This window comes from Cucurbita moschata, unplaced genomic scaffold (genome assembly GCF_002738365.1).
Source record: "Cucurbita moschata cultivar Rifu unplaced genomic scaffold, Cmos_1.0 Cmo_Scf00008, whole genome shotgun sequence".
In the NCBI taxonomy this organism is placed as follows: domain Eukaryota; kingdom Viridiplantae; phylum Streptophyta; class Magnoliopsida; order Cucurbitales; family Cucurbitaceae; genus Cucurbita; species Cucurbita moschata.
In genome coordinates, this window is record NW_019268524.1 from 137428 (window position 1) to 159449 (window position 22022).

The 22022-nt window shown below is 38.8% G+C and overlaps 6 protein-coding genes across 10 annotated transcripts in view; 2 read left to right on the forward strand and 4 right to left on the reverse strand.

The window, feature by feature from the left end:
- Window positions 1-1534: 1534 nt before the first annotated feature.
- LOC111446747 (probable protein phosphatase 2C 27) lies at window positions 1535-5050 on the forward strand. Its single transcript, XM_023085686.1, has 4 exons — window positions 1535-2609; window positions 2889-3080; window positions 3342-3547; window positions 4191-5050. The coding sequence occupies exons 1-4, from the start codon at window positions 2406-2408 to the stop codon at window positions 4747-4749; spliced, it is 1161 nt and encodes a 386-aa protein (XP_022941454.1). The 5' UTR covers window positions 1535-2405; the 3' UTR covers window positions 4750-5050.
- Window positions 5051-5199: 149 nt separating this feature from the next.
- Window positions 5200-8652, reverse strand: LOC111446749 (protein canopy-1-like). The gene is made up of 9 exons (XM_023085689.1): window positions 8319-8652; window positions 7930-7956; window positions 7724-7803; window positions 7019-7091; window positions 6763-6817; window positions 6354-6405; window positions 6224-6248; window positions 6041-6132; window positions 5200-5516 (listed from the first exon to the last, which is right to left on the reverse strand). The coding sequence occupies exons 1-9, from the start codon at window positions 8412-8414 to the stop codon at window positions 5468-5470; spliced, it is 549 nt and encodes a 182-aa protein (XP_022941457.1). The 5' UTR covers window positions 8415-8652; the 3' UTR covers window positions 5200-5467.
- A 150-nt stretch (window positions 8653-8802) lies between these two features.
- LOC111446748 (coiled-coil domain-containing protein 115) lies at window positions 8803-10945 on the forward strand. The gene is made up of 6 exons (XM_023085688.1): window positions 8803-9118; window positions 9500-9617; window positions 9861-10013; window positions 10124-10182; window positions 10335-10422; window positions 10532-10945. Exons 1-6 carry the CDS (start codon window positions 8930-8932, stop codon window positions 10648-10650), a joined length of 726 nt encoding a protein of 241 aa, XP_022941456.1. The 5' UTR covers window positions 8803-8929; the 3' UTR covers window positions 10651-10945.
- Window positions 10946-11029: 84 nt separating this feature from the next.
- Window positions 11030-18077, reverse strand: LOC111446746 (epidermal growth factor receptor substrate 15-like 1). 2 transcript variants are annotated; one of them, XM_023085685.1, is made up of 13 exons: window positions 17590-18077; window positions 15764-16880; window positions 14860-15078; window positions 14538-14764; window positions 14217-14291; window positions 13962-14033; window positions 13787-13885; window positions 13144-13215; window positions 12943-13057; window positions 12624-12692; window positions 12162-12474; window positions 11973-12054; window positions 11030-11758 (listed from the first exon to the last, which is right to left on the reverse strand). In XM_023085685.1, exons 1-13 carry the CDS (start codon window positions 17707-17709, stop codon window positions 11222-11224), a joined length of 3117 nt encoding a protein of 1038 aa, XP_022941453.1. In that variant the 5' UTR covers window positions 17710-18077; the 3' UTR covers window positions 11030-11221. The 2 variants fall into 2 exon arrangements, with proteins under 2 accessions (XP_022941453.1, XP_022941452.1); XM_023085684.1 differs by having other exon boundaries at window positions 11973-12057.
- A 719-nt stretch (window positions 18078-18796) lies between these two features.
- On the reverse strand, window positions 18797-20226 carry LOC111446408 (WUSCHEL-related homeobox 8-like). Its single transcript, XM_023085222.1, has 3 exons — window positions 19820-20226; window positions 19233-19745; window positions 18797-19110 (listed from the first exon to the last, which is right to left on the reverse strand). The coding sequence occupies exons 1-3, from the start codon at window positions 20046-20048 to the stop codon at window positions 19037-19039; spliced, it is 816 nt and encodes a 271-aa protein (XP_022940990.1). The 5' UTR covers window positions 20049-20226; the 3' UTR covers window positions 18797-19036.
- A 533-nt stretch (window positions 20227-20759) lies between these two features.
- The window catches only part of LOC111446410 (HMG1/2-like protein), a 2338-nt gene continuing 1075 nt past the window's right edge, over window positions 20760-22022 (reverse strand). The window contains exons 4-9 of one of the 4 annotated variants that reach the window (XR_002711062.1): window positions 21932-21989; window positions 21781-21825; window positions 21621-21701; window positions 21429-21527; window positions 21272-21338; window positions 20760-21191 (exon numbers count right to left, since the gene is read on the reverse strand). Coding sequence is in view for 2 of the 4 variants with exons in the window: in XM_023085223.1 (XP_022940991.1) it covers window positions 21324-21341; window positions 21429-21527; window positions 21621-21701; window positions 21781-21825; window positions 21932-21989 (301 nt within the window). In the remaining 2 variants the exon portion in view is untranslated. Of the gene's footprint in view, window positions 21342-21428; window positions 21528-21620; window positions 21702-21780; window positions 21826-21931; window positions 21990-22022 lie in introns of all 4 variants that reach the window. The other 3 variants (XR_002711061.1, XM_023085224.1, XM_023085223.1) reach the window with 3 other exon arrangements.

Consider the following 22022-nt stretch of genomic DNA (forward strand, 5'->3'; position numbering starts at 1 on the left):
GATGGATTACTTAGTTACGTACTTCATCCGACAACTGTAGTGGTGCTTTTTTATTTAGTGGAAAGATATTTCCAAGTCCTTTCTTTTTTATTTCTTTTTTTGTCGACGGGAAAATAAATAGTTAATTAAACCTAAAATTTTGTAGAAGAAAACGTGAACAAAAAGTCGCCGATCAAAATAATAATAATAATATTAATATACTAAAACCAAAACCACATGTTAGACAATAATAATAATAATAATAATATACTTTAGTCCACTTTTAAAAGTTTCAAACCATCGTGTCTCTATATTTGTTAGTATTTAATTTTTAATTTTTGTCAAAGTTGATTAAATAGTATTAATAATTTAATATCTTTAAAGTTGATTTCGTTGCTGCCGCATTTATCAGAATCGATTAATCTTAATTAATTAATGGATTTCAGAAGTTAAAAAGGCTCGAAACCAATTAAAATATTCTAACATTATTCAAATAGAAAGGGGTGGGGCAGGGGCAAAATCTATTGAACACAAAAAAGTCGAATGATTTTATGCCCATACCTAAGTGACACGATAACGAGCTTCAGAAGTACAATGTATTATTAATTAATAGTTTGATTATGTTAAAGTTGTCGTGTCCTGCTTTTTTAACTGTTCTTTACAAGACAGCCTTAAATGATGTGGGATTTTTATTATTGTTATATGTATTTTAGTAGGATTTTGTTTTGGGGAGGATAGGATGAAACCAATTAAATGTTAGACGAGAGTTGGTACATAACCAGGACAGGGTAAAGAGGGTTTTGGGCCTAGAGGCTCGAAAGCCCATCTGGCCCCAAATCCAGCCCATATGAGCGTTCTTGGGAAGAGCAATAATGTGCCTTTCTCTCAAGTAGGAACCAACGGAAACACTAATCTTTGATAGGAACAAGCAATGCTATAGTGATTGTACCACTGGAGGAAACAAACACGAGAAAAACACGAGGGAGAGCGGGGTAGAATCAACTAAGTAAACAAACAAACACGAGAAAAACACGAGGGAGAGCGGGGTAGAATCAACTAAGTAAACAAACAAACAAATAAAGTAATGCTAAATCTCGTCGAGAGCAAAACTACCAGAATTGAGACTAACTCGATCGAGATTAGAAGTGTTTAGTGTATGGTGCAAATAAAGTGCACCGAAAAGAGTCGGGTTGGGTTAGTTCATCCAACCAGTCAAGAAAATCATCCCAAAAGGGAATCACTTTCTATCTTAGCCGCAACATCTGGTTGCGTCCAATCAGAGAGCACCACGTGTTTGGGCTGTAGGATCTGTTGTCAAAACAACAAGAAAGAAGGATAGCGCTGGACCGTCCGTTTGCCAGTTAAGAGATCCAAGGGCTGGGTGTCTCTGGCGGCAACGATCCACAAATTTCACACAAGGTCATGAGTCAGCCATAAAAACAACCAATAATAACTGATCACGTGTCGCCATTCGCGCACCTAACTGACAGCTACGAGATCCACCGGATAACCTGGAATCGCCGGTCACCAACCAAATACATACAAGTTAGTTCCCTCTTTTTTCTCCCTTGCACGTTCATTTCTTCGCTCCAAAAAAACCCTCCTCAAAGATTCTGCTTGTCTTCCCCACATTCTCTCCTCTTAGGGTTTCGTTTTTCTTCTAATTCTCCGACCACCACCACCACAAAACTGCGAACCTTCTCAATTACGCGCCTCCTGAGAATTCTTCTCTTCTTTTTACGGATTCTTCGAAAAAATTATCGATTGTTCTTTCTTTCTTTCTTTCTTTTCTAGTTGCTCGCATCTCTTTGAGACTTCTCGGACGTTTTTTTTAGTTATTCCACTTGGTTTTCTTTCTGGCTTCATAAAGCCTCTGCCCATTTCAGTAATATACATAAAGCCAGTTTTCCACTTTACTTTATTCGACAACTTTTGGAGGATTGTGATTTCGTCGAGCGATTTTTCTGGGTTTTGGTTCTTCCGCACGATTTTAATATTTGGCTTAGTAGATCCGGTATTTCTCATCGGACGCAAGGGAAGGGTGGCATATATTGCGGATGTTTCCTGGGTTTCTCATCCGTATTTTATAGTTCGATCTGCAGTTTGATCTGGGTGTCCTTGTGTTACTGGTTTCAAGTTATCTGGGTGTCCTTGGACTGGAGGCTGCGACTTTATAATAATTTGGTTAGGTTTAGGTGGATTTGTTCCTCGACTCATTGGTTGATCTGTACTCCAGACCCTGGCAGTAAGCTCTGGAACTTGCCAACACTAGATATTTTTTACTGATCATCACAGTCTATTTACGAGCTTCAAGGTCGGAAATTTGACATATAAGAATTGCATCGTCCTAAGGATGCTGTTTGTGTTTCTTCTGAGATAAGGGTTAAAATCTGCTTTGTAGATAAATTTATGCCTTGGAAGTAATCATGGCTACGGGTATAGATTTTTCACCTCCCTTTGCCCTACTAGAAGGCGGCGGGTACAGTAAGGACAATGTATCAGCGACAAATGACGAAAGTTCTGATAGCTTTAATAGTTTGAAACAGATGACCACTGGGAAACCTCCCCGACACCTCTCGGTTTCGCGGCATAGTGTGAGCTCTATAAAGCTGCTAGACCAAGCTGATTTAGTGAGTAATCATTGTTACATTTTCTATTTTGCGGAGATGCAGATCAATTCATTGCTTCCTTTTGAATTTTGTCTGTAATAATGTCATTTCAATTTCATGGGATGATTTGATGTTTGTGCATTGAGGTATAGTATAGTACAGCAAATATTTAAGTCTAGCTTGGCACAATGACGTTACGGGCATGGAGTTCTGGTTGCTTTCTTTTCCTTTAATAAGTAGCATGACTGGTATTTAAAACATTTTTGTTGTAAATTTTGGGAAAACCATTTACATCTACAGAGCTTGGATGCTGATACTCTTGGGAACAATTCGCCTGATGGGAAAGCAGGATTCTTACCTGTCTTCAGATCGGGTAGCTGTTCAGAAAGGGGACCTAAGCAGTACATGGAAGATGAGCACATATGCATAGATGATCTTGTAGAACACATTCATGCATGTGCAGATTTCACTTCTCCTGGAGCTTTCTATGGTGTGAGTATCCCTTTTCACCTGGATAACATTTTGACCTGTAAATAGTAACATTCTAGGTGCAATGTCCTTCAAAGCTGACAAGTCGTGACAGTAATTATTCATCTGCCTATTACAATAAACCCATTCAATTCGTTAGAAAGATAAGCTTTGGCTACCAATAATTTTGTTAGTAGCAATGCACATGTAATTTCTCTGTTTCAGAAAGTGGTTCTCTTGGATGCGCTCTTTAACGTTGTACTTGGTGGAATTGATGTGTGGCAGGTATTTGATGGCCATGGGGGTACAGATGCAGCAGCTTTTGTCAGAAATAACATCCTTAGATTCATAGTCGAGGACTCCTGTTTTCCAGTTAGTGTAGATAAGGCAATTAAGAGTGCTTTTTTGAAAGCTGATTATGCATTTGCTGATGCTAGTTCTCTGGATATCTCCTCCGGCACAACTGCGCTAACTGCTTTCATTTTTGGAAGGTAGAGACCTCAAATTCTTGGCAGCTCTAATAGGAGTAATGATGGTTTGAAGAAAATTATTCTGTGATATGAAATTTGCTCTATGCTTGACAGTTTAAAAAATGAATTTCTGTAGTATTTGTTTGAGACAGTGGGAAGGAATAGATCGAGGAAATTATAGAGAAAATAACGAAATATAAGAATGATAGATGGAGGAGGAATTAATGGAAGAAATTGGATAAGGGAAGATTCGTGGGAGGTATGTGACACGGATAGAAGCCAAACCATATCATAATAGTAAAGTATAGGTACTAAGACCAAATCATAAGGAAGAAATTGCATTATGTACTAAGACCACATGTATAGAAGCCAAACCATATCATAATAGGAAACATCAACTAAATGGTATTATATGAAAAATATGGCATAGTAGGCTTCAAAGATTAGAATCCAAAGATTCCTGGATTGATGTATGTTACATGAATTATTTAGTGCCCCCTTAGAGGTCAAGTTTCTTGGACTAAGATTTGTTGTTCAAACACTGAATGCTCATCTGTCCAAGTTTGGTTTTAAAAGTCAAACGTGTCAACGCAAATTTTCATTGTTCAGCATGTGGTATTCTGAATCATAATCCAATCACTTCTTACTGCTCTTTTCCTTACAGAACAATGATTATTGGGAATGCCGGAGATTGTCGAGCAGTTCTGGGGAGGAGGGGCAAGGCTATTGAGGTGTCAAAGGATCACAAGCCCAATTGTGCATCTGAAAAACTCAGAATAGAGAAGCTCGGGGGAGTGATTTATGATGGCTACCTGAATGGTCAGTTATCTGTTGCGCGTGCTATAGGAGACTGGCACATGAAAGGTGCTAAGGGTTCTGCATGCCCGCTGAGTGCAGAGCCAGAGCTGCAGGAATTGCAATTGACGGAGGAAGATGAATTTCTAATTATGGGCTGCGATGGTCTTTGGGATGTGATGAGCAGTCAGTATGCTGTTACAATGGCAAGGAAAGAGCTGATGCTGCATAATGATCCTGAAAGATGTTCAAGAGAGCTGGTAAGAGAGGCGCTGAAGCGCAATACATGCGATAATCTAACCGTTATTGTAGTCTGTTTTTCTGCTGATCCGCCCCCTCGGATAGAAATTCCCCAAACTCGAGTAAGGAGAAGCATATCATTAGAAGGGCTGAATTTGTTGAAAGGTGTACTGGACTGCAATTCATGACTTTCAAGGGAAAGAGATGTGGGAGTTGGTGTACATATAACATTGGTTTAGCAGACTTGGCTATGGTCTCTCACCCGACCTACCGATGCCCCTCATCTATTTGGCATTGGATGCTTTATCGAGGACAATAAAAAGGAGTCATGTTGGATTCGATTGTTTTTTTCTTTTCCTTTTCTTTCTGTTTCAATGTGATTTCGAATTCCATGCGTGTACAGATTACTGTTGTACCAGTTGGAAGCCCAAAAATTCATTTGTTTCCCATCTCTCTGCTTATGTATGAAATTCAGAAATTGGTGCAGCATGAACCTTCTCCTGATATCTTTGTACGACAACGAAGCACGGCTTTTATATATTTAGGAGCTGTTTTAATGTGTCTTCAGTTTGTTGTTATTTTTGTTTATAGCACACCAGGCCAGACAACGAACGATAAAAAATAACACACTATATCAATTGTGGTCAATTCCAATTGCTTTCGACAATTTTGCTTGTTTGTCAAATCACCTTTCATGAAGCACTCCATGAGAACTATAAGAGACAAAGATTACAAGTTCACATTAGCCAAAGGGCTGCATAGTAACCACACGAGAATTTCAATGAAGGGTGCAGATTGGATGCCACTGTAAAAACTTTGACAGTGACATGGCCATTCCAAGTATGTGGCTTATGGGAAAGAGCAACTGGTTTATAGCTTCGCTCTCGAGCCTATCTTAAGAATATTTCATAATTCTCCATCTGCTTCGTCATCATTGTCATTCAGCTGAGCACCGCTGCACATAAACAAGGTGGCTACTATTATTAAGTTTCACAAATCAGCAAAGATGGTCCAGAGATGAAAAGGAAAAGGTTATCTAAAACAGTGGCTATGATTTTAGTCATCACCTAGGAACCGCCATCTAAATTCTGAGGTAGGATAAGTTCATAGTATAGTCAATATAGTGTTTATGTAGTTTTGAAAAATAAAAATCATTTTTATGCAAGTATTAGAAGAAAAAAAAAATACTGTTATATGAAATAGTTTAGGTTTGATATTATCATTTTAGATGTTCTAAGAATAAACAATTGTTCTGCTTTCTACATCACGAATACTTGTTTTGAAATCTATCCTAGAAAGAGGTCGTACGGAAAACTATTTTAGGAGGAGCAGCTAAGCAATATAATAATTAATACTATAACCAGCACAGAATGAACATTTTTACCATAAGTTCGACTTCATAGTTAGATTAACATTTGAAAATGATATAAAAGCACTTTTCAGAGAAGCACAAACAGGAAACAGCACAATAAAAATTACCTCGCCTTGCTGCAATGTCTGCTCAAATCATGGCATAGGACTTTGCTAACGTTACCTGCTCTGATAGATCCTTTCTTAATCAACTCTGCCAACTGCAGGTTCATCAATATCAAGAAATAGATTAGATCTGTTCAGAGGAAAAAAGGAAGGTATTCCTTTATGAGGCAAAACATGTCAACTTACATCATCTTCTGCTTCCTCTAATAACCTGTCTCATTAATAAACAACATTAAATTAGTAAAATCATAAATCTATATGAACCAGCTGGATTATGATCGCTGAATTGAATAACCATCAGGTGATATAGTCTCACCTTCCACAATAAGTTGATATGTCTTTTGAATAGGCCCGAGCTTCTTGTTTATCTATAACAATGAAGGCAATGTATATGAATAAAACAAAAAAAAAAAAACAAAAATAACTTCATATGCATATGCAGGAAGGAAGCTATAAATATCAGTAATCTACAAGAATGTGAAATTTTGGGTATGAACAATATCTAAATAAACCCAATCAAGGCCAAAACATATATAAGGCCATTTGTGATACTTGTTTCCAGCTTCGTTTTCTTTACTACTCTATGCATCGGGTGCATGACAGTTAGTTAGCTATAAAACATTCAGCAACTTCTTTTGTAAAAAAAATTATAAAAAACATTCAGCAACTTGAGGATTATTGATTCAGAACTCGTTGAAAGACAGACACTTCAATTTTCCACATACTTGGTAGGTTGTCCCAGTTATCCACCTTGATCCACTGTTGTCCAGTTGAATCTGTCTGCACCAAGAACAGATAAACAATTATCTCACGAAATAAGCTAATAATGTAATTTCTAATCAAAGATTCGGTTTCAAATGAAGTGTAAACACCTGCACTATGCAGATATCCATGTCTACAATTTCTTAAAATGATAGGCCCTCAGACTACTGTTCTAGATTACAATCCACTAAGATCAAACAGATAATTCCAATGAAGTACCTTATCAATCGTGTAATCTTGCATGTTTTCACAAAGCCCATCCAGGAGTTCGACAACTCGTAGCTCACTGACCCTGTAGAAATTTAAGCTCACAATTTACAAATATGCAGTTCATTCATATTTTAGAAACGAACTAGCAACAAAAACATGACTAATTGGGAAAATGTAATAAGACCAATCAGTTTTAATAAACAACAGGTCCAAACTACTTACCGCATTAAATTGAAATGTAAGTCTGTATCTCAATAAGAAAGTAAAAATTTGATATAATTAAAGCAATTAAAATCAGAATTACTACGAAATGGCCCTCTTCTTTATCAAGTAATTACAGTGCAGAAGAAAATTTGCTTCATTTGACAATAAAAGTCTCTGTTCTGCTTAATCAATATCAAATATTTTATAATGCTTGATTAGTGCAATTTAACAGTACAAAGTTCATGAAGTTCATAAATTTCATACTAGGTGGTTCTTTACAGGCCTTTATACAAGCTACTCGAAAAGTTAAGACTGCCGATGCCCACAAAACTCAACTGTAGGTCCTACGTTAGTAAGTGCCAAGAGTGGCCCAACATATATTCCTCCTGAACTATTTCAACAATTCATCTATCTATTTTCACCACTTCATTTAGTAAGCATATAATAAGAAATGTGCTAAACAAGCCAAAAAAAAAGAGCATCCTGAAAATCGGGATGTTGATGTTTTACCTGTAATCAATTACCTTCCCTTTACGCTGACCTTTAGAATCCAACCGATGTCTCATATCTAAATGATTCCTCGGTTTTTCCTATTTAAATATGTAATTACTGGTTGTTACTGAAGCCACTTAAACACTTCAGACCATGTAAAACTGACCAAACCATAAACTCACATCAAACAAAGAAATTTTCTATACAAGTGTACATCGCCTTACATTGGAAAGTCCACGTTCTATCTCCTCCTGGGATCAATAAATACAGAAGTTAGATCCCCTTTTATATATCTATTAGTTTAGTATCAGCGATGTTAAGCGGCAATACGATCAATTCAGCATCAATATGAGCAATTACTAAGATATCAAATAAGAAAATGCAGATATCCACTGAGAAACGGTACACATACAACCAAGTTGTGATCAAACTACAAGGCAATACAACACAGAAAGTTGATGCCACTCGAAAAAACACTAATTGACAGTGATCAGATGCAGGCAGCGCATTACATAGAATAAGCGAAAAGATGAAGGATTCTTAATATTCGAAAACCAAATCAAGGAAGGCAACAAAGAGAATTCAAAGGGGAATTGTAGGAGCGAGAAATTACGGCAACAGCATTGCAGGCGGCGCATTTATCATCAATGCAATCGACGACGCCGAAGTAGATCACTAATAACAATAGAACCCACGCGTTGGATTTCATGGTCGCTTGCGTCTGGTCCAATCGGAGCCTGACTTTCACCTCCTCTCGCCCAACACCTCACAGAGCTTCTCTTCCGTTTGCAAATCTGAAGCGTCAACAAACAAAACGAAGGGAAAAAATGGCGGTATCCTTGACGAATGTATGGGCCTGGCTCGTGGGTTACAGGCCTTCACACAACCGACGCCCACTAGCATATGCCCGACTCCATATTGGGGCTCCATAATGACCCATCGCTTTAAACTCATCTTATAAAGTTTTGTAATTTTTTTGGGATAACCATTTTCATCCAAAATCTCAAAAATTTCATTAATATAATCTATTTGTCGAGCTTATTGTAAAAAGTCGATAATATAAAATAATTGGACAAATTCAAAACAACTTATAAAATTTAACTATATGATCTAGGGCAGCAAATATGTATGTATAGAAATTTATGAATATGGAAAATATATTTATATAAACGGAAGTGTTTTAGTTCAAGCTGAGTTGAGTTTTGAGAATCTGATGAATTGTCGATGAAGGAAATACAAGATCCATCGCTGGATTCCCTGAACGAGTCAGGGGAGGAAGATGGAATTGAAGAAACGCAGCAAGAACAACAGAAGCAAAAACGACAAGAACGAGAAAGCATTTTGCTGCAATTTCTGGATTCGACGGATGATTATCTGAATCTGTTGGATGCATTGTCATCAACACTCCGCCAGGTACGCGAAAATTGATCTCTGCATCAATCAAACCCTTATTCTAACATAAGTTTGTTCAGTGCACTATACTGCTGTAGTTATGATCAACACCTTTAAGCGATGGTATTCTAGATTTTGGATTCCTAAAAAACAAATTGACTCAATTATGCTTCTGAAATGGTTGAAATTGAGGAGGTATTAAGCGTCTGGATATTTGCAATGGAAGAGTCTAATAGGATTCACTTCTAGGACTTGTCGGATTTACCGAAATAATGGCCGTAAACAATTCTCTGCTCGATTTCTAAGAATGCTTACAGAGGGATTGCTTTTATTCGCTATCTCTTAATTTCTTTCGGCTGCGGAAATGCTGCCTCTAACTTTGCGCATCCATTCGAGTAACAGGGATGGTTTGATTTGGCGAGCGCCCGACATTCTATGGGCACCTCTCGCGTAAGCACTGCATTACTGGACTTGAAAATTCATTCTGCTGCTACATCGCTGCGGGTGGAAGAACGCGATGGTAATCTTAATCGCCTCCTCTTCCCAGATATCTCTATTGAAGTTTTGAACCAGTTAGGAAATTGTATAAACAATAAACCATCTTCCGACTATCGCGTAAGCACTGATTTAAGCCTAAACTAGAGAGAGTCTGATTATCATGTAACTACTTGATCTAGTGAACTGTTCCACGCATAATGATAAATGTTCTCTAAACATGCTAAGTTGGCAATAGTCTCACTTGCTAATGATATGTCCACTGAAGGTGGCTCCATAGGAACGCAACCATTCATTAACTTGCGGAAATGGACATCCACTGAAGGTGGAGAGTGCTTGGTGGAAGATAAATACAATGACAAATTGGAAAGGAAATCTGATAATCCTCAGCTACGACAACGGAACATTTCTGAGCTTTCTGGTAGTTGGTCCCATCTATTCATGCTTACAGAATTTTTTAACCCAAGTAATTTCCTCTTTTTGGTTTCTGTTCTTTGGAATGTATGTAAACTCGCTTCTTCTGTTCATTAGAAGATGATCTGGGGAGAAGTTCTACAAAGAAAGAAGATGCTCTCATCATTGATGATCAGGCGAGTGTTGGTTCCATTGACCTAATACTCTCCTTTTATAGACTGGTTGTGGCTTTTCCTTCTTGTTTTACGGTTCATATTTATTTGCTCTGTGATACTGGGATGGTAAAGAAGTGGACACCGACCCACAGTATTTTGATCGTGTTGTGTAGGTACAAAAGGAACGATCTCAAACACTTTCAATGTTTGGAACTCTAGTTTCCCCCAAGCTCCGATCAGCTCAACTTTCATTTGAAAATGGTGAATTTCTCAATACCTGTATTCCTCATTAAATGGGTCGTGCGTGTGTGTGTGTTATATAGTTCAAGAATATGATACTTACACATATTCGCCATTTATTTTTTCGCAGCACTTGAAATCATTGTGGAAATTGCAAATAAACGTTTGGCAATGTCATCTTCCTTCGATCAAGTCAAGAAAGGATTGGACGACGCATCCTCCTTCGAGCAAGTGAAGGAAGAACTGTAAGGCACCGCCGAAACATGACAATCATTTGTTTCCCTCATGGTATATTGTTTTAATTACCTCAAAGTTAGCTATGATGGTTGGTGGGATGATGTCCACAGTACAAATTAACGGACCTGTTTGGTTTTGTCTGTGCACTCTCTCTCACCTCAAAGTTAGCTATGATACATGAACTCTGTATTCTTCAGAGAAGTTGTAGAAGAAATGGATTTTGCACCATATTCTTCGTTGAAAGAAAAACTCGATCTTTGTTTCTTACATCTCTGTGTGTATCCAAGGCATGTTGTGAGTGTGCAAATGGACGTGCGTTCTTGTATCTACCTAGTAGCTCAAGAAAAGTAAACCAAGAGATGTGCGATTTCTTTTGCAAAACATGTCATCATAAACAAACAATGTCATGAAATCAATACATATACCACCACCTTAAGATACAAAAATATGTCCATCCATTTCAAGTTCTTCCAAGCCATAACAACAGACAAAAAATGGCACCCGGCTCACTACAAAGAACAAGATAAGTTGGGAAAACAAGGGAATTGATACAAGTATATAAACTCAAACAGGATTCTGAAGGTTAGAAAGCTCTCCAACTATCAGAACTTTTGTTGGGACTTTGATTCTCTGATGGGGCCTTAAACGGGGCAGAGGACCCAAATGGGTCAGCATCATCAAAAGAGAAGGCACTGTGGCTGAAATCTCTAGAGCTGCCAGCGGAGTCAAACCTGGCGTGCCGCTGGCTGCTCTGGCCGAAGTCCATGCTACTACTGATAGAATCAAACCTTGAAAACTTCTCCTGGTTACGGCCAAAGTCTTGAGAACTGCCTATTGAATCGAACCTGGAGAACTTCTCGCGTTGTGGAGAAAAACTGGGATCCTGCATGCTGAAAGAATCAAACCTGGAGGAATTGTCAAAGAAGTGATCCCCCACATCACTATAACGAGGGGAAGAGGAGTTGCCGAATCTAGAGAGAGGAGTGGGAGGGACAGAATCCTCAAAAAATGGGCTTTTTGTCTGAAAGAAGCTATCTGCATTGGGGGATGCTGTTTTAGCAGAGATCGTATCGAAATCACCGGATCCAAAGATATCCCGGTGCTTTTCAGCGTCTGATTCCTGTGTGATGGCATCAAATATAAAGAGAAAAAAAATAGGCATGGCTCAAATCCAATAATCAGTTCCACACTAGTGAGAATCATTGCCAACTATGATCTCAAATTGAAATATAAGGGCATGCATCAAATTTCCCAACAACAGAAGGGAACATCAATTTTAGAAAACAGTTTCCAATAATAAATCCAAAATAGAATCTCAGCATTTTCATGCTCACCTTGGTATTAACTGGTTTTATTCCCCAAACTGAGTCCACATCGTCATTGTTGTCAAAGGCGCCCCAAGCTGACTCATCGAAACTTCTAATGCAAGAAATAAACAAAAAGGCATAACATAAAAAAGATGGGGCTGTATGAAAGAGCTGCAAGAAATTACAAGTATAAAAAAAATAGGAATCCATTATTACCTATATGCTTCCGGACTTTTTTCATAAACAGGATCCGAAAATTCACGAGGGCTTTCTAGAGATGTCTTTGCAGCTGGACTGCCATATGGACTTCTAGCTGATTCATCTTCACTGTGGCTATACATAAATTCACTCTCAAGGCCATGATTGATGGTACTCGAGAAGATCCCCACTTTGGTTTTGTCATGGCCATTGAACGATGAATCAGGAGTTGAGTTAAAATCTTCTAGATCCTTTTCATCCAGACTACGTGACATTTTTGGTTTTGAGGCAGAAACACGCTTTGGATCGAGATTGAGATCATTGGAAAATCCTGAAAGGTACATTAAGTAACTCATATGAACAAAAATATGAGGTATATCTCCATCAATTTACTAGTAGAAGTTAGCAGACAACGAGACCAGAAACTACATCACTGTAAATCCAGAGAAGTAAATAACTTGTAAAGAATCACTTCTATACCTTCATCTTCAAACTTATCCCACTCTTCATCCCAAACAGCTGCATCATCCGCAATTCCAGGTTGCCAGCCTAATATGTAAAATGTCATTAATTGAAACCAAGATACATCAAGTCACTTTGATCCCATAATGGGTCATCACATCATGCCACAGATGATGTACAATCAGTACAGGAACAAATGTACCACACATTTCCTTAACATTTTTTTTTTTTTTTTTTTTTTTTTAACAACGTTCAGTTAGAAGATGCAAGCACATGCAAAAGGAATCTAGATAGAAGATGCAAAAGTATAAATCTGAGGCTAATGTGAGACTAGTACCTACTGGAAGTTCAATCATAGCAGCCGACTTAACATCAATTCCATGTCTCTTACAACGTTCAGTTAAAGCCTTAAGAAGCAACTCAATATCAGATTGTATTCGATCAGCTCGGACCTGAAGAAGAAAAACATTAGTACTAGACAACAAAACAGAATAGCCTTCGGCAAATTGAAGCACGCAGCTATGTAGCAAAATCATACCTGAAGAATACCATCAGCACTTCCTCCTTGTTCCATTTTAATAATTGCTTCATGCAGCTCTGTCTTCCTTTCCTGGAAGAATGACAAATAACAGGGGATTGTAAAATTACACATGAAACAACAAATCTCAAATGCAGCCAAGGACAAAAACTTTTAAGTGAAAGATGAGCGTATGGCCTTGTGGCTTAAAATGGTTATTTTCCCCTGCAAGCATACCGTTCTGGTCATCAAGCATTATAGACTTCTGTGAGTTTCCTTTTTAATGCATTTAATTAAGTTCGGTCAAAATGCCAACAAATGAATAATATTCACTGATCCTTTATGCTAAATTTTTGCATCAAGTCCATTTAACTACGTCATATTCACATTTTTTTTTGGGGTGGAAATCACATACGTTAGCATAGACAAACATATAAATGAAATAGTATGAGGTAAGTAAATATCCCTATATCAAGAATTGATATATAAAGAACTTGAAAACAAAATAAAGTGTCCCCAAGAAGCTTTCTAATTAACAGCTGAGCAGTGACAGCAGCGATAAGATTAACCAGCCGGTTCCAGTGGATGCTATAAAAAGGTGGAAGAAGATGCATAAAAATTCAGGTACAATATCGAAGTACAGTTTCAAGATGTGTATTTTAACTTGAACATCACGATAATTTGCTTCTTCAATGGTTAACTTAGATGCTATGTCAGCCACTTGCTTGTACTTCTCCTCATATTTTTTCCCCAAAGTTTCTGCCTGCAATATAAAGCCATAAATAAGTGCAAAGAAAAAGAAAATGGTAGCGGACCTAAAAATATAATAGAAAATATACCTCACGCCTGTCAGCAGATGCCCTTTCTGTGATCTCATTTAATCTGCTATCACATCTGCTTTTATGCAGAACCTGAAAAGAAGACGATGATCAAATGTACAAATTTGAACTACTTACATAAGTAAAAGAAAATAGTCAAGTATTTTTGAAAAAAGTTGAGCAAAACATTTACTAAAAGGAACAAATAGACTTGGAATTGCATGTTGAACACATATTATCAAGAAACTGAAAGCAAAGGCAGCAAAGAGTACTTACAAGTTCCTGCATCATTGTGCGATAGAATTCAATCTTTTCTCTTGAATCCAAAATAACATTATCTGTCTCTCCAACCTATCAAGGATGAGATAGAAAAACATTAGAGAGAATAATACTGCATAACAGGTGATGTCAACCTTCTGAATTCAAGAGGAAAATAAGAAACGAAATATATACTTAACATGATATAAGGGGAACATTTTACAAGGAATAAAAAAAGAAGCCCATCAACTAGCACGCGTAGGAATTACTCAAATAGGATGAAACTGGGTCCTCTCAAAAACATAATATGAAAGTTGACTGATAGATATAAGGAGATGCCTTTTTCTCTGATGCTGTAGCATCCTGAGCATTTGGGCTAGCTGAATTCTGTTGGTTCTTGTCAGATTGGTCCAGAAATGAATCCTCCAACACTGGAGTCCTTGATTTCTGCGCATTGGATAGTCTAGCACCACCAGCCTTCGAAGCAGGTACATTTGTTGGGGGCCTCAATCCTGCAGTTGGTGCCATCGACCGAGCAGCGACCTGGGGTTGCTGCTGTCCAAATCCTAATTTCAAAGAAGGAAAAGTTAAGGAAAAATATAAGAAAGAGAGAAATAAGAGGGCAAAAGAAAATAAGCACAACTGACACTCTAGTAAGTACCAGGATGGGGACCCCAAGCTGCATTTGGGTGGACAACGTTAGGTTGTCCTGTCATGGACAACAGAGTCTCATCAAACATAACATTATTTGGAAGCGCAGCTGGAAGAGGTCGACCTTCCCTGTAACGTTCCATTAGATATAAAGCAAAACAAAACTCTCTGAGAGAAAGCATGCTGTCATTGTCTTGATCAGATAAGTCCCACACCTGCTTCAAGACCTCTGAGAATATGAAACACAGATTGAGCGTGCATAATGATTTAAAAGAATACCCATAAAAGCAACTTTACAAGAGTTTCGGTAAATAAAGGAAAAGTTAGGACATAGGCATAACTTCCTGGGGATTAGAAAAAAGTATACGTGAATTTCTTAAACTAAAACTATCTTCCCAGCATTACATCAGAAAGCACATATATTTCCAAATACTCAAATTGTGTCTAAATGCTAATGAGTTGCTAATATAAAAAGAGTCGTCAACTAAAGGGCAATACCAAATCTTTTTGCATATCAGAATGAAAAGAACCATAATTCTAACCTCAAAGCTTGCCGCTTAACATTAATACATATTCATTGAGCACATATGCTCATTTCCATTTTTTCGTGTAATACACAAACAGGAAAAGGACGAAGCCTCCCAACTAGAGATCTTTTTTTGGGGTAAGAAACCGAGTAAGTCGAGCAAACTTTGACATAAATATTCTATTCTAAATTGTTTCCTCCCAACTAGGAAAAGGACGAAGTCAATGATGTCATGCTATTCTAAATTGTTCCCCCCTTTTCATTGCAAAAACAACACTAAATTGTATCGCTAATTGTAAATTAAATAACTCTTCAACTACAATGAGAAATTACATTATGGATTTAAACACAAAACAGAAAGAAAAGAAAAAGGAGAGGAAGTCCGTACCTCTAGGTAACCTCCAACTTAAAAATAGATTCCGTGCCTGCTCACCGGTAATTTTACCGTCTCTGTCAGTGTCTACTTCCATAAAAACTTTTGTGTACTTCTGAACATCAGTTGGTTTCATCTTTGGCCAAGAAACCTGTGCATGTTCAGAAGTCGAGTTCCTGGCTCCAGTTGTGATCCCAGAAGATATAAGTGGTGATGGACCTGTTGCTCTAACCTCCTTGGTAGGTTCCAGTGATGACTGAGAGAGCTGTAAGGGTGACTGGGAGAGCTGTAAGGGTGACTGAGAGAGCTGTAACGGTGCGCCAGATAATGGCCGTGAGACAAAGGCACTCTGCAATGACTCCATCGATTTGTGCTGACTTAAAGGTTGGGATACACTGGAAACTGGAACAATGGCTGATGGGCCAATACTACTGTTAGCTGTATTGTTGAGTCCGGTAGAATCTGGTCTATGTGGAGATGGAGTAATAGAAAACATGTCAGCGCCAATTGCCGACTTAGAAGTAAATCCATTACCAGAAACAGCCAGTGCTCTATCATTAGGCATAGGCTGAGAAGGCACTAAAGCTGATGATAACGACGTAGCTGGGGAAGGCACTGAAGGGCTAACTCCTCTAGGCCCAGCAGCAAGGGCACCACCTGGTCTTCCACCAAGCCAATCATTTGTGTTTGGAAGACTTGAACTCCGTACGTGTCCTCCTCCAGAGTGTTCAGCAGCAGCAACAACCAGCTGCGTACTGGAAGCAACACCACCAGGTGTAGCTTGAGGTAACCTCATGGAAGGGTTTGGCTGGGCTGAAATATGCTGCTGATTCACACCTACACTAGGAACTCCTTGTCCTCTAAAGCCAAAATTTTGAGATGCCGTTGGTGCAGGCATACTCATCTGTGGAGGAGATGCAGCAGGCACTGAAGTTGATTGAGGGGTAGATACAGCTGGAAGAACAATCTTTGGTGGGGGTATTTTCGCTGCAGCAGGACCATATAGTGCTGCCTTAACAATATCAGGAGTTAGCTCTCGCTTACTTTGAGCAACAGTTACGAGTCTGAGAGCATTATAAAATTCAGGTCGCCCAAGAAAACCTGTTTTTCTCTGATCAGCATGCATCCATATCTGCAAGTAAAGAAGAGAACCTTGATTGGCTAAACCATTTACAGAATGACAGATTTGTAAGCATACTAACACTTCTTATTAAATGGTGCCAGTGGGCAATGGATACAATTAGAGGCGTCATCTTTCATCAGTTACATATTTATTAGAACAAGATCAAGTAAAAGGAAAGCCTTTCAACATAATAGCTTAAATACAGACTATTTGTACCAGTTGGCTGAAACTGAATACAAATGCAAGATTGTTAGAGCTTGAATTGTACAACCAGACTAAATCAGCACGCGTTGACTACATCAGAAAATTGAATTGCACGAAGGTCGCCAATTCAATCTCGCGAGGAAGTTTTAGATTTCAATCGCAGGTCTGACGTTGGAATGCGTGACAATTATATCTAAGTACAGCATTCCGATGGGTAAAAAGTTTCATAAAAGGAAGAACCTCAGCGAAAAACTCAAGGAAGGAAATTAAACACCAGAACTTTCCTAAAAGATATTGGCAACCACCCAATTCACAACTATACTCTTCCACGAGGCGCAGACACCTTAATTTTTAGACCGAGAAACAAAGTAATGAAGTGAAAAACGAAAAGTTTATGGATTTCGAATTCGCAAACTAATCGAAGTACATGGACGCCATTGATCTAAGATAAATAGCGCATAAGAAATCTGGAGAATAAAAGGTGAGAAAGGGGGTAGAAAGCGAAGAAGGGAACCTGTGCAAGAACATTTTTAGACAAATTGGAGCCCTGAAAGAAAGCGACAGCTTCAGCTCCACTAATCCTTCCATCACCATCCAAATCGGCTCTCCTGAAGAATGCGTCGAACTGATCCATATTAGCCCCCGCTGGATTGGATCCCGCCGGTAGCACACAGAAAAACGCAGTAGATCAAAATTCCTTCAGATAATCATCGTCCGCAGTAATAAAACTATGATCCCACCATGACAATTCAACCACAACAGCAAGAACGAACAGAGGAAAATGAGACGCTGGGCCGATTGAGGAATTGTATAGTGTTAGTTGAGAGAGGAGCGCACAGATAAGCCGTGGTGTGAAACGTGGGATCGAGGGAGGAGAAAAGAAGCCGATAACCAATATAACCGAACAGGGAAGAAAATTTAGGAAGCTTCAGGTAATGAGAAGGATTTGTAGAGACAAAATTCCCGTCTGAATTTGGGTGGCTTACTCACCGGAATTAACGTTTTTAATTCTCTTTCTTTGTATTTAATGCCTCAATTTTTCATTTTTAAAGAAATAAAAACTCAATTTTCCCAAACAATATTTATTTTAATATTGTTTATTTTAATTCCGACCTACCAATCAAAATTATGCAACGGTTTCCATCTATTTCACAACAATCGCATTCTTAGTTTGGCCCCGTTCTCAAGTATCTGTATGCTACAAATGATTTTAGTAATAGGCGTTAGCGGTACCTAGTGGTATCCTACTGAACTTGAGAATCATATCGTTAATCAGGTTGAATCCATACTCAAATGATGCAACGCTCTATGTTCAGGATTCAGAATCCAGATGACCCCGACATTCCCTGCAACATAGCTATGTTACATAGTTGGAGTGAAGATTATCCCCACAAACCAACCAAAGTCATTTATGCACGTTTTATCCTCGCTCGCATGCTTCTTAAGAAAAATACTCATAAGAAAGTGGGCACCTGGATGCATCAAGGTAGAAAAACAGTCGTATCAAGGACGCGGGCACAAGGTTAGTCGTATCAGACACGTTTTTTGTAGCTGGGTTGGAATTATGGTAACTTCAGGAGATTGCTAGCAAATGCAGGCAATTAATTAGTTTAGCATGTTTTCATCTTGTGCTGGTAGCGTGGATTTTACCTCTCTATTAGTTGATATCAGTTTGACAATAGTTGTTTGACAATAGCTGATATCAGCTGAAGAGGATATCAGACCAAACTACAGAACTGTATGAGTTGGTTGTACAAGTCAAATACAAGGAGTTCCATTTCTATTATATTGTAAGCTATAATATCATTGGTAACCACGTATGTAAAATGCCCCAACAAGCATCTTCAAAACTTGATTCCCTTTTACATGCTCTCTAATATTTACTCTCTCAGTTAACATTCCTCCAGGATGATCACACCATTGTTTTCAAGAACATCTGTGGAATGTTAGGCACCAATCCCTCAACCAAGGGGATATCCTTCGCAAGGATGGTAAGGGGTGTAGCCGTCTGGTACGTTCATCTTATCATTATTTCCTGCACATTCGCAAGTTTGATGTACAAACTAACAAGTTATACTCAAATATGCATATATCTTCAAATATGTTTGATTCAGCATGCTCCCAAACGTTATAGTGGTTAGAAGATTAGGAACGTACTGTGATTCTGTGCTGTGGCCACCTGACTTAAATGACTCGATCCGAAGGACTGAAACATGGGGTCCCCTTTGTTTGATTGTGCATCAAAGGCGAGCATTTCAGCGCCTAAATCAGATGTCTGAGAATACACGTTGTTGGAATTCGAAACGAATTGGTCATATGTTTGGAAGGTTTCTTCTGGTTTGGTCTTTTTGTCCTTTGGAGAATCAACTTCTGTGTCTGGTTCTGAGTCTGGATTATTTGGTGTTGAATTTGCCTGCTTTCTTTTTGAGCGAGCCCTTCTGTTCTGAAACCAATTGTAAACATTTGCTTCTGAAATTTGGCCATGCTGTGTGAGGTGGAGAGTTATTTCCTTGATCTTCTGCTTGCTTGGGGTCCCGTTGCCCTCATCAAAGATCTGCTCAAGAATTTGAAGCTGCACAGGCGTGGGCGTCCACCTCTGCCTAGCGCTTATCTTGTGACCAGCGGCAGATGCCATTATTTGATCGCAGTACAGGTTCCCTACCCTAATTCCTGAAAAACCAGACAACATTAGAGCTGTTCTCACATAAAGCGGAAATGAGATGAAGAGGGAGAGAAAGAGAGACCGGCAAGGTCCTGGTGGGCGGTGATAGCCTTGTGCATCTCCACGAGCTGCTCACATATGGAAGCATAGACAGAGATCTGGTGCCTGAGGAGCTCCATTTGCTCATCCGTCATTACCTTGACGTACAGCCCACCAACACCATCGCCGTTGCTCAATTGCTCTACCTGCATTTGCACTTGCAATTGCTGCTCACTTTGGTTGTTCTGTTGCTGCTGGTTCGCCCACTCCATCCTCCTCTTTTCTGCACTTTCTTGGTTCTTCTACGTCTCCATTCTCAGCTAACCCATTTGGGCATTTCCATTTCTCCTGTAAGCAAAAGAAAAAAGGGGGAAACAAAAACAAAAACCACTCAATTGGAAGCAACGCAGAAGAGACTTGGATAGTAGTAGGAGCCTAAAAAAAGACAGAAAAAGGCGTGGAAAGCGCGGTCACCCTAATGTGCTGTTGCGGAACATGCCACGTCGGACCCGCACTCTACCGCTAATTGCGGAGGTCGCGGCGGGTCTTCTTACCATCTTGGCTTGTCTGTATCTTTTCTTTTCTTTTCTTTGCTTTGCCACGACGGCAATGTCCCTTTACCACAAACCCTCCACTACTAGCTGCTACAGCGCGTGGGTTCCACGCACCAATACCACTGGACTCGATTCTGTTGGTGTTAGGAACGACTTCATTATTGGGCCAAAGGTTAGTTGGTTTGGTGCCGTCGAACTGACTTCTTCAATGTTCCATGCAAGGTTCGGTTTTATAAAGAACGAAAAGTTTGGTCTTTTTTTCTACAGACCCCACCAACTGCAAAACCGAACCTCGAAGTGTGGAAACGTAATTGAAGGGATTTTTTTTTTTTTTTTTAATTATTTTTTTATTATTATATATAATTTCCTATTCAATAAACTAAATAATGTCATATTTAACTGGTGGACATATTATTTAAAGGGGGAGCATTATCAAATTTCCTTCATTAATAATGTTGGTGGATCTTCTTTTCGCTTTCCAACATTTATAACGAATTATCCATCAGATCAACCATTTCTTGAATTACATTGAAAGAATGAAAGAACACCTTGAGTGTTGGCTTGATTCAGTAATGAAGGATGAACATTTAAAAGAAACAAACAAAAATTAACAGGACACACCAAGCAAGCATTCTGGTCGCATATCTCGAATTCAGAGGTCGAGTGCAGGCTCTAATAGTTGGTCCATAGTAGGAAGGAGAAGAGATTTAGTGCGTGGGTTTGGTACCATCTTCATCCTCATCATCTTCTGTTCTCGCCATCTTAGTTGAAAAATTAAAAAAGATAGTTGGGGGTTGGAACAACTAAACATTGTAAGGTACAGGACACAGATGATCTCCCATTACAACCCATTGGTGGTTCCTGAATGCACAAAAAGAATAACAGGGAGATACCAATATATTTTCATGATATTAAAGACATTTAACAGGAAATGATCAGACCATTACTGTTGGAAGGTTAGCCTAAATGACTTAATTATCATCTACATCTTCGTCACTCCTCATCCTCCTCCTGCAATATCAAATGAAAGGAATGGTAATCTCAAACAAACATCCACATCAAAACGTCTACTTTTACAGCAATCCTTAAACAAACTACCTCCTCGCTGCCATCATCGTCTCCTGCCTCATCGTCACCATTCACCTCGGACGTTGACTTCTCAGACTCATCTCCCTCTGCAGCATTGGCTCCACTAGCCTGAACTCACATGGGAGTGAAAATTGAATTCACACAGTAATATACAGCTGCAATATGAATGCTTCAGAAACTTTTCCAAGAGGATATTAATACCTGTTTCTTGTTATAGGCCTTCATGTTTTTCTCATATTCAACCTTCCTCTTGTCAGCCTTAGCAACGTAAGGAGCTTTTTCCTGATATTATAAACAGCAATTCAGACATAGTTCATAATACCAGGTGAAGTTAAGAAACACTACGATGGCAATCACGTACAGCATCAGACATCGATTTCCATTTGTGTCCTGCAGCTTTGCCAACCTGATCGAACCATTTGCAAGTCAATTGTCAACACACATTACCATAGAATGAATTGCAAAAGTTGAATGGAGACAAATAACAAAAAGTACAACGGGAAATAACTTACAGCAGATACTGCTTTGTTATTCGGGTTCTCCTCGCTGAACTTCTTTCTGAACTCTTCCCTTTAATTGTAAAAAAAAAAAAAAAAAAAAAAA

What these genes read in the sequence shown, in the direction of transcription:
- LOC111446748 (XM_023085688.1), top strand. Translation starts at nt 8,930, where the DNA reads ATGAAGGAAATACAAGATCCATCGCTGGATTCCCTGAACGAGTCAGGG. An exon ending in CTCTCATCATTGATGATCAG is followed by an intron (nt 10,183 to 10,334) that starts GCGAGTGTTGGT and finishes CGTGTTGTGTAG; the next exon opens with GTACAAAAGGAACGATCTCA. An exon ending in TCAACTTTCATTTGAAAATG is followed by an intron (nt 10,423 to 10,531) that starts GTGAATTTCTCA and finishes ATTTTTTCGCAG; the next exon opens with CACTTGAAATCATTGTGGAA.
- LOC111446747 (XM_023085686.1), top strand. Translation starts at nt 2,406, where the DNA reads ATGGCTACGGGTATAGATTTTTCACCTCCCTTTGCCCTACTAGAAGGC. An exon ending in TGCTAGACCAAGCTGATTTA is followed by an intron (nt 2,610 to 2,888) that starts GTGAGTAATCAT and finishes TTACATCTACAG; the next exon opens with AGCTTGGATGCTGATACTCT. An exon ending in ACTGCTTTCATTTTTGGAAG is followed by an intron (nt 3,548 to 4,190) that starts GTAGAGACCTCA and finishes TTTTCCTTACAG; the next exon opens with AACAATGATTATTGGGAATG.
- LOC111446749 (XM_023085689.1), bottom strand. Translation starts at nt 8,414, where the DNA reads ATGAAATCCAACGCGTGGGTTCTATTGTTATTAGTGATCTACTTCGGC. An exon ending in TAACTGGGACAACCTACCAA is followed by an intron (nt 6,406 to 6,762) that starts GTATGTGGAAAA and finishes TCATTGTTATAG; the next exon opens with ATAAACAAGAAGCTCGGGCC. An exon ending in ATATCAACTTATTGTGGAAG is followed by an intron (nt 6,249 to 6,353) that starts GTGAGACTATAT and finishes TTAATGAGACAG; the next exon opens with GTTATTAGAGGAAGCAGAAG.
- LOC111446408 (XM_023085222.1), bottom strand. Translation starts at nt 20,048, where the DNA reads ATGGAGTGGGCGAACCAGCAGCAACAGAACAACCAAAGTGAGCAGCAA. An exon ending in CGCCCACCAGGACCTTGCCG is followed by an intron (nt 19,746 to 19,819) that starts GTCTCTCTTTCT and finishes CTGGTTTTTCAG; the next exon opens with GAATTAGGGTAGGGAACCTG. An exon ending in GGCCACAGCACAGAATCACA is followed by an intron (nt 19,111 to 19,232) that starts GTACGTTCCTAA and finishes GCGAATGTGCAG; the next exon opens with GAAATAATGATAAGATGAAC.
- LOC111446746 (XM_023085684.1), bottom strand. Translation starts at nt 17,709, where the DNA reads ATGGATCAGTTCGACGCATTCTTCAGGAGAGCCGATTTGGATGGTGAT. An exon ending in CAAATTATCGTGATGTTCAA is followed by an intron (nt 13,216 to 13,786) that starts GTTAAAATACAC and finishes TCATTCTTCCAG; the next exon opens with GAAAGGAAGACAGAGCTGCA. An exon ending in GGATAAGTTTGAAGATGAAG is followed by an intron (nt 12,475 to 12,623) that starts GTATAGAAGTGA and finishes TGTACCTTTCAG; the next exon opens with GATTTTCCAATGATCTCAAT.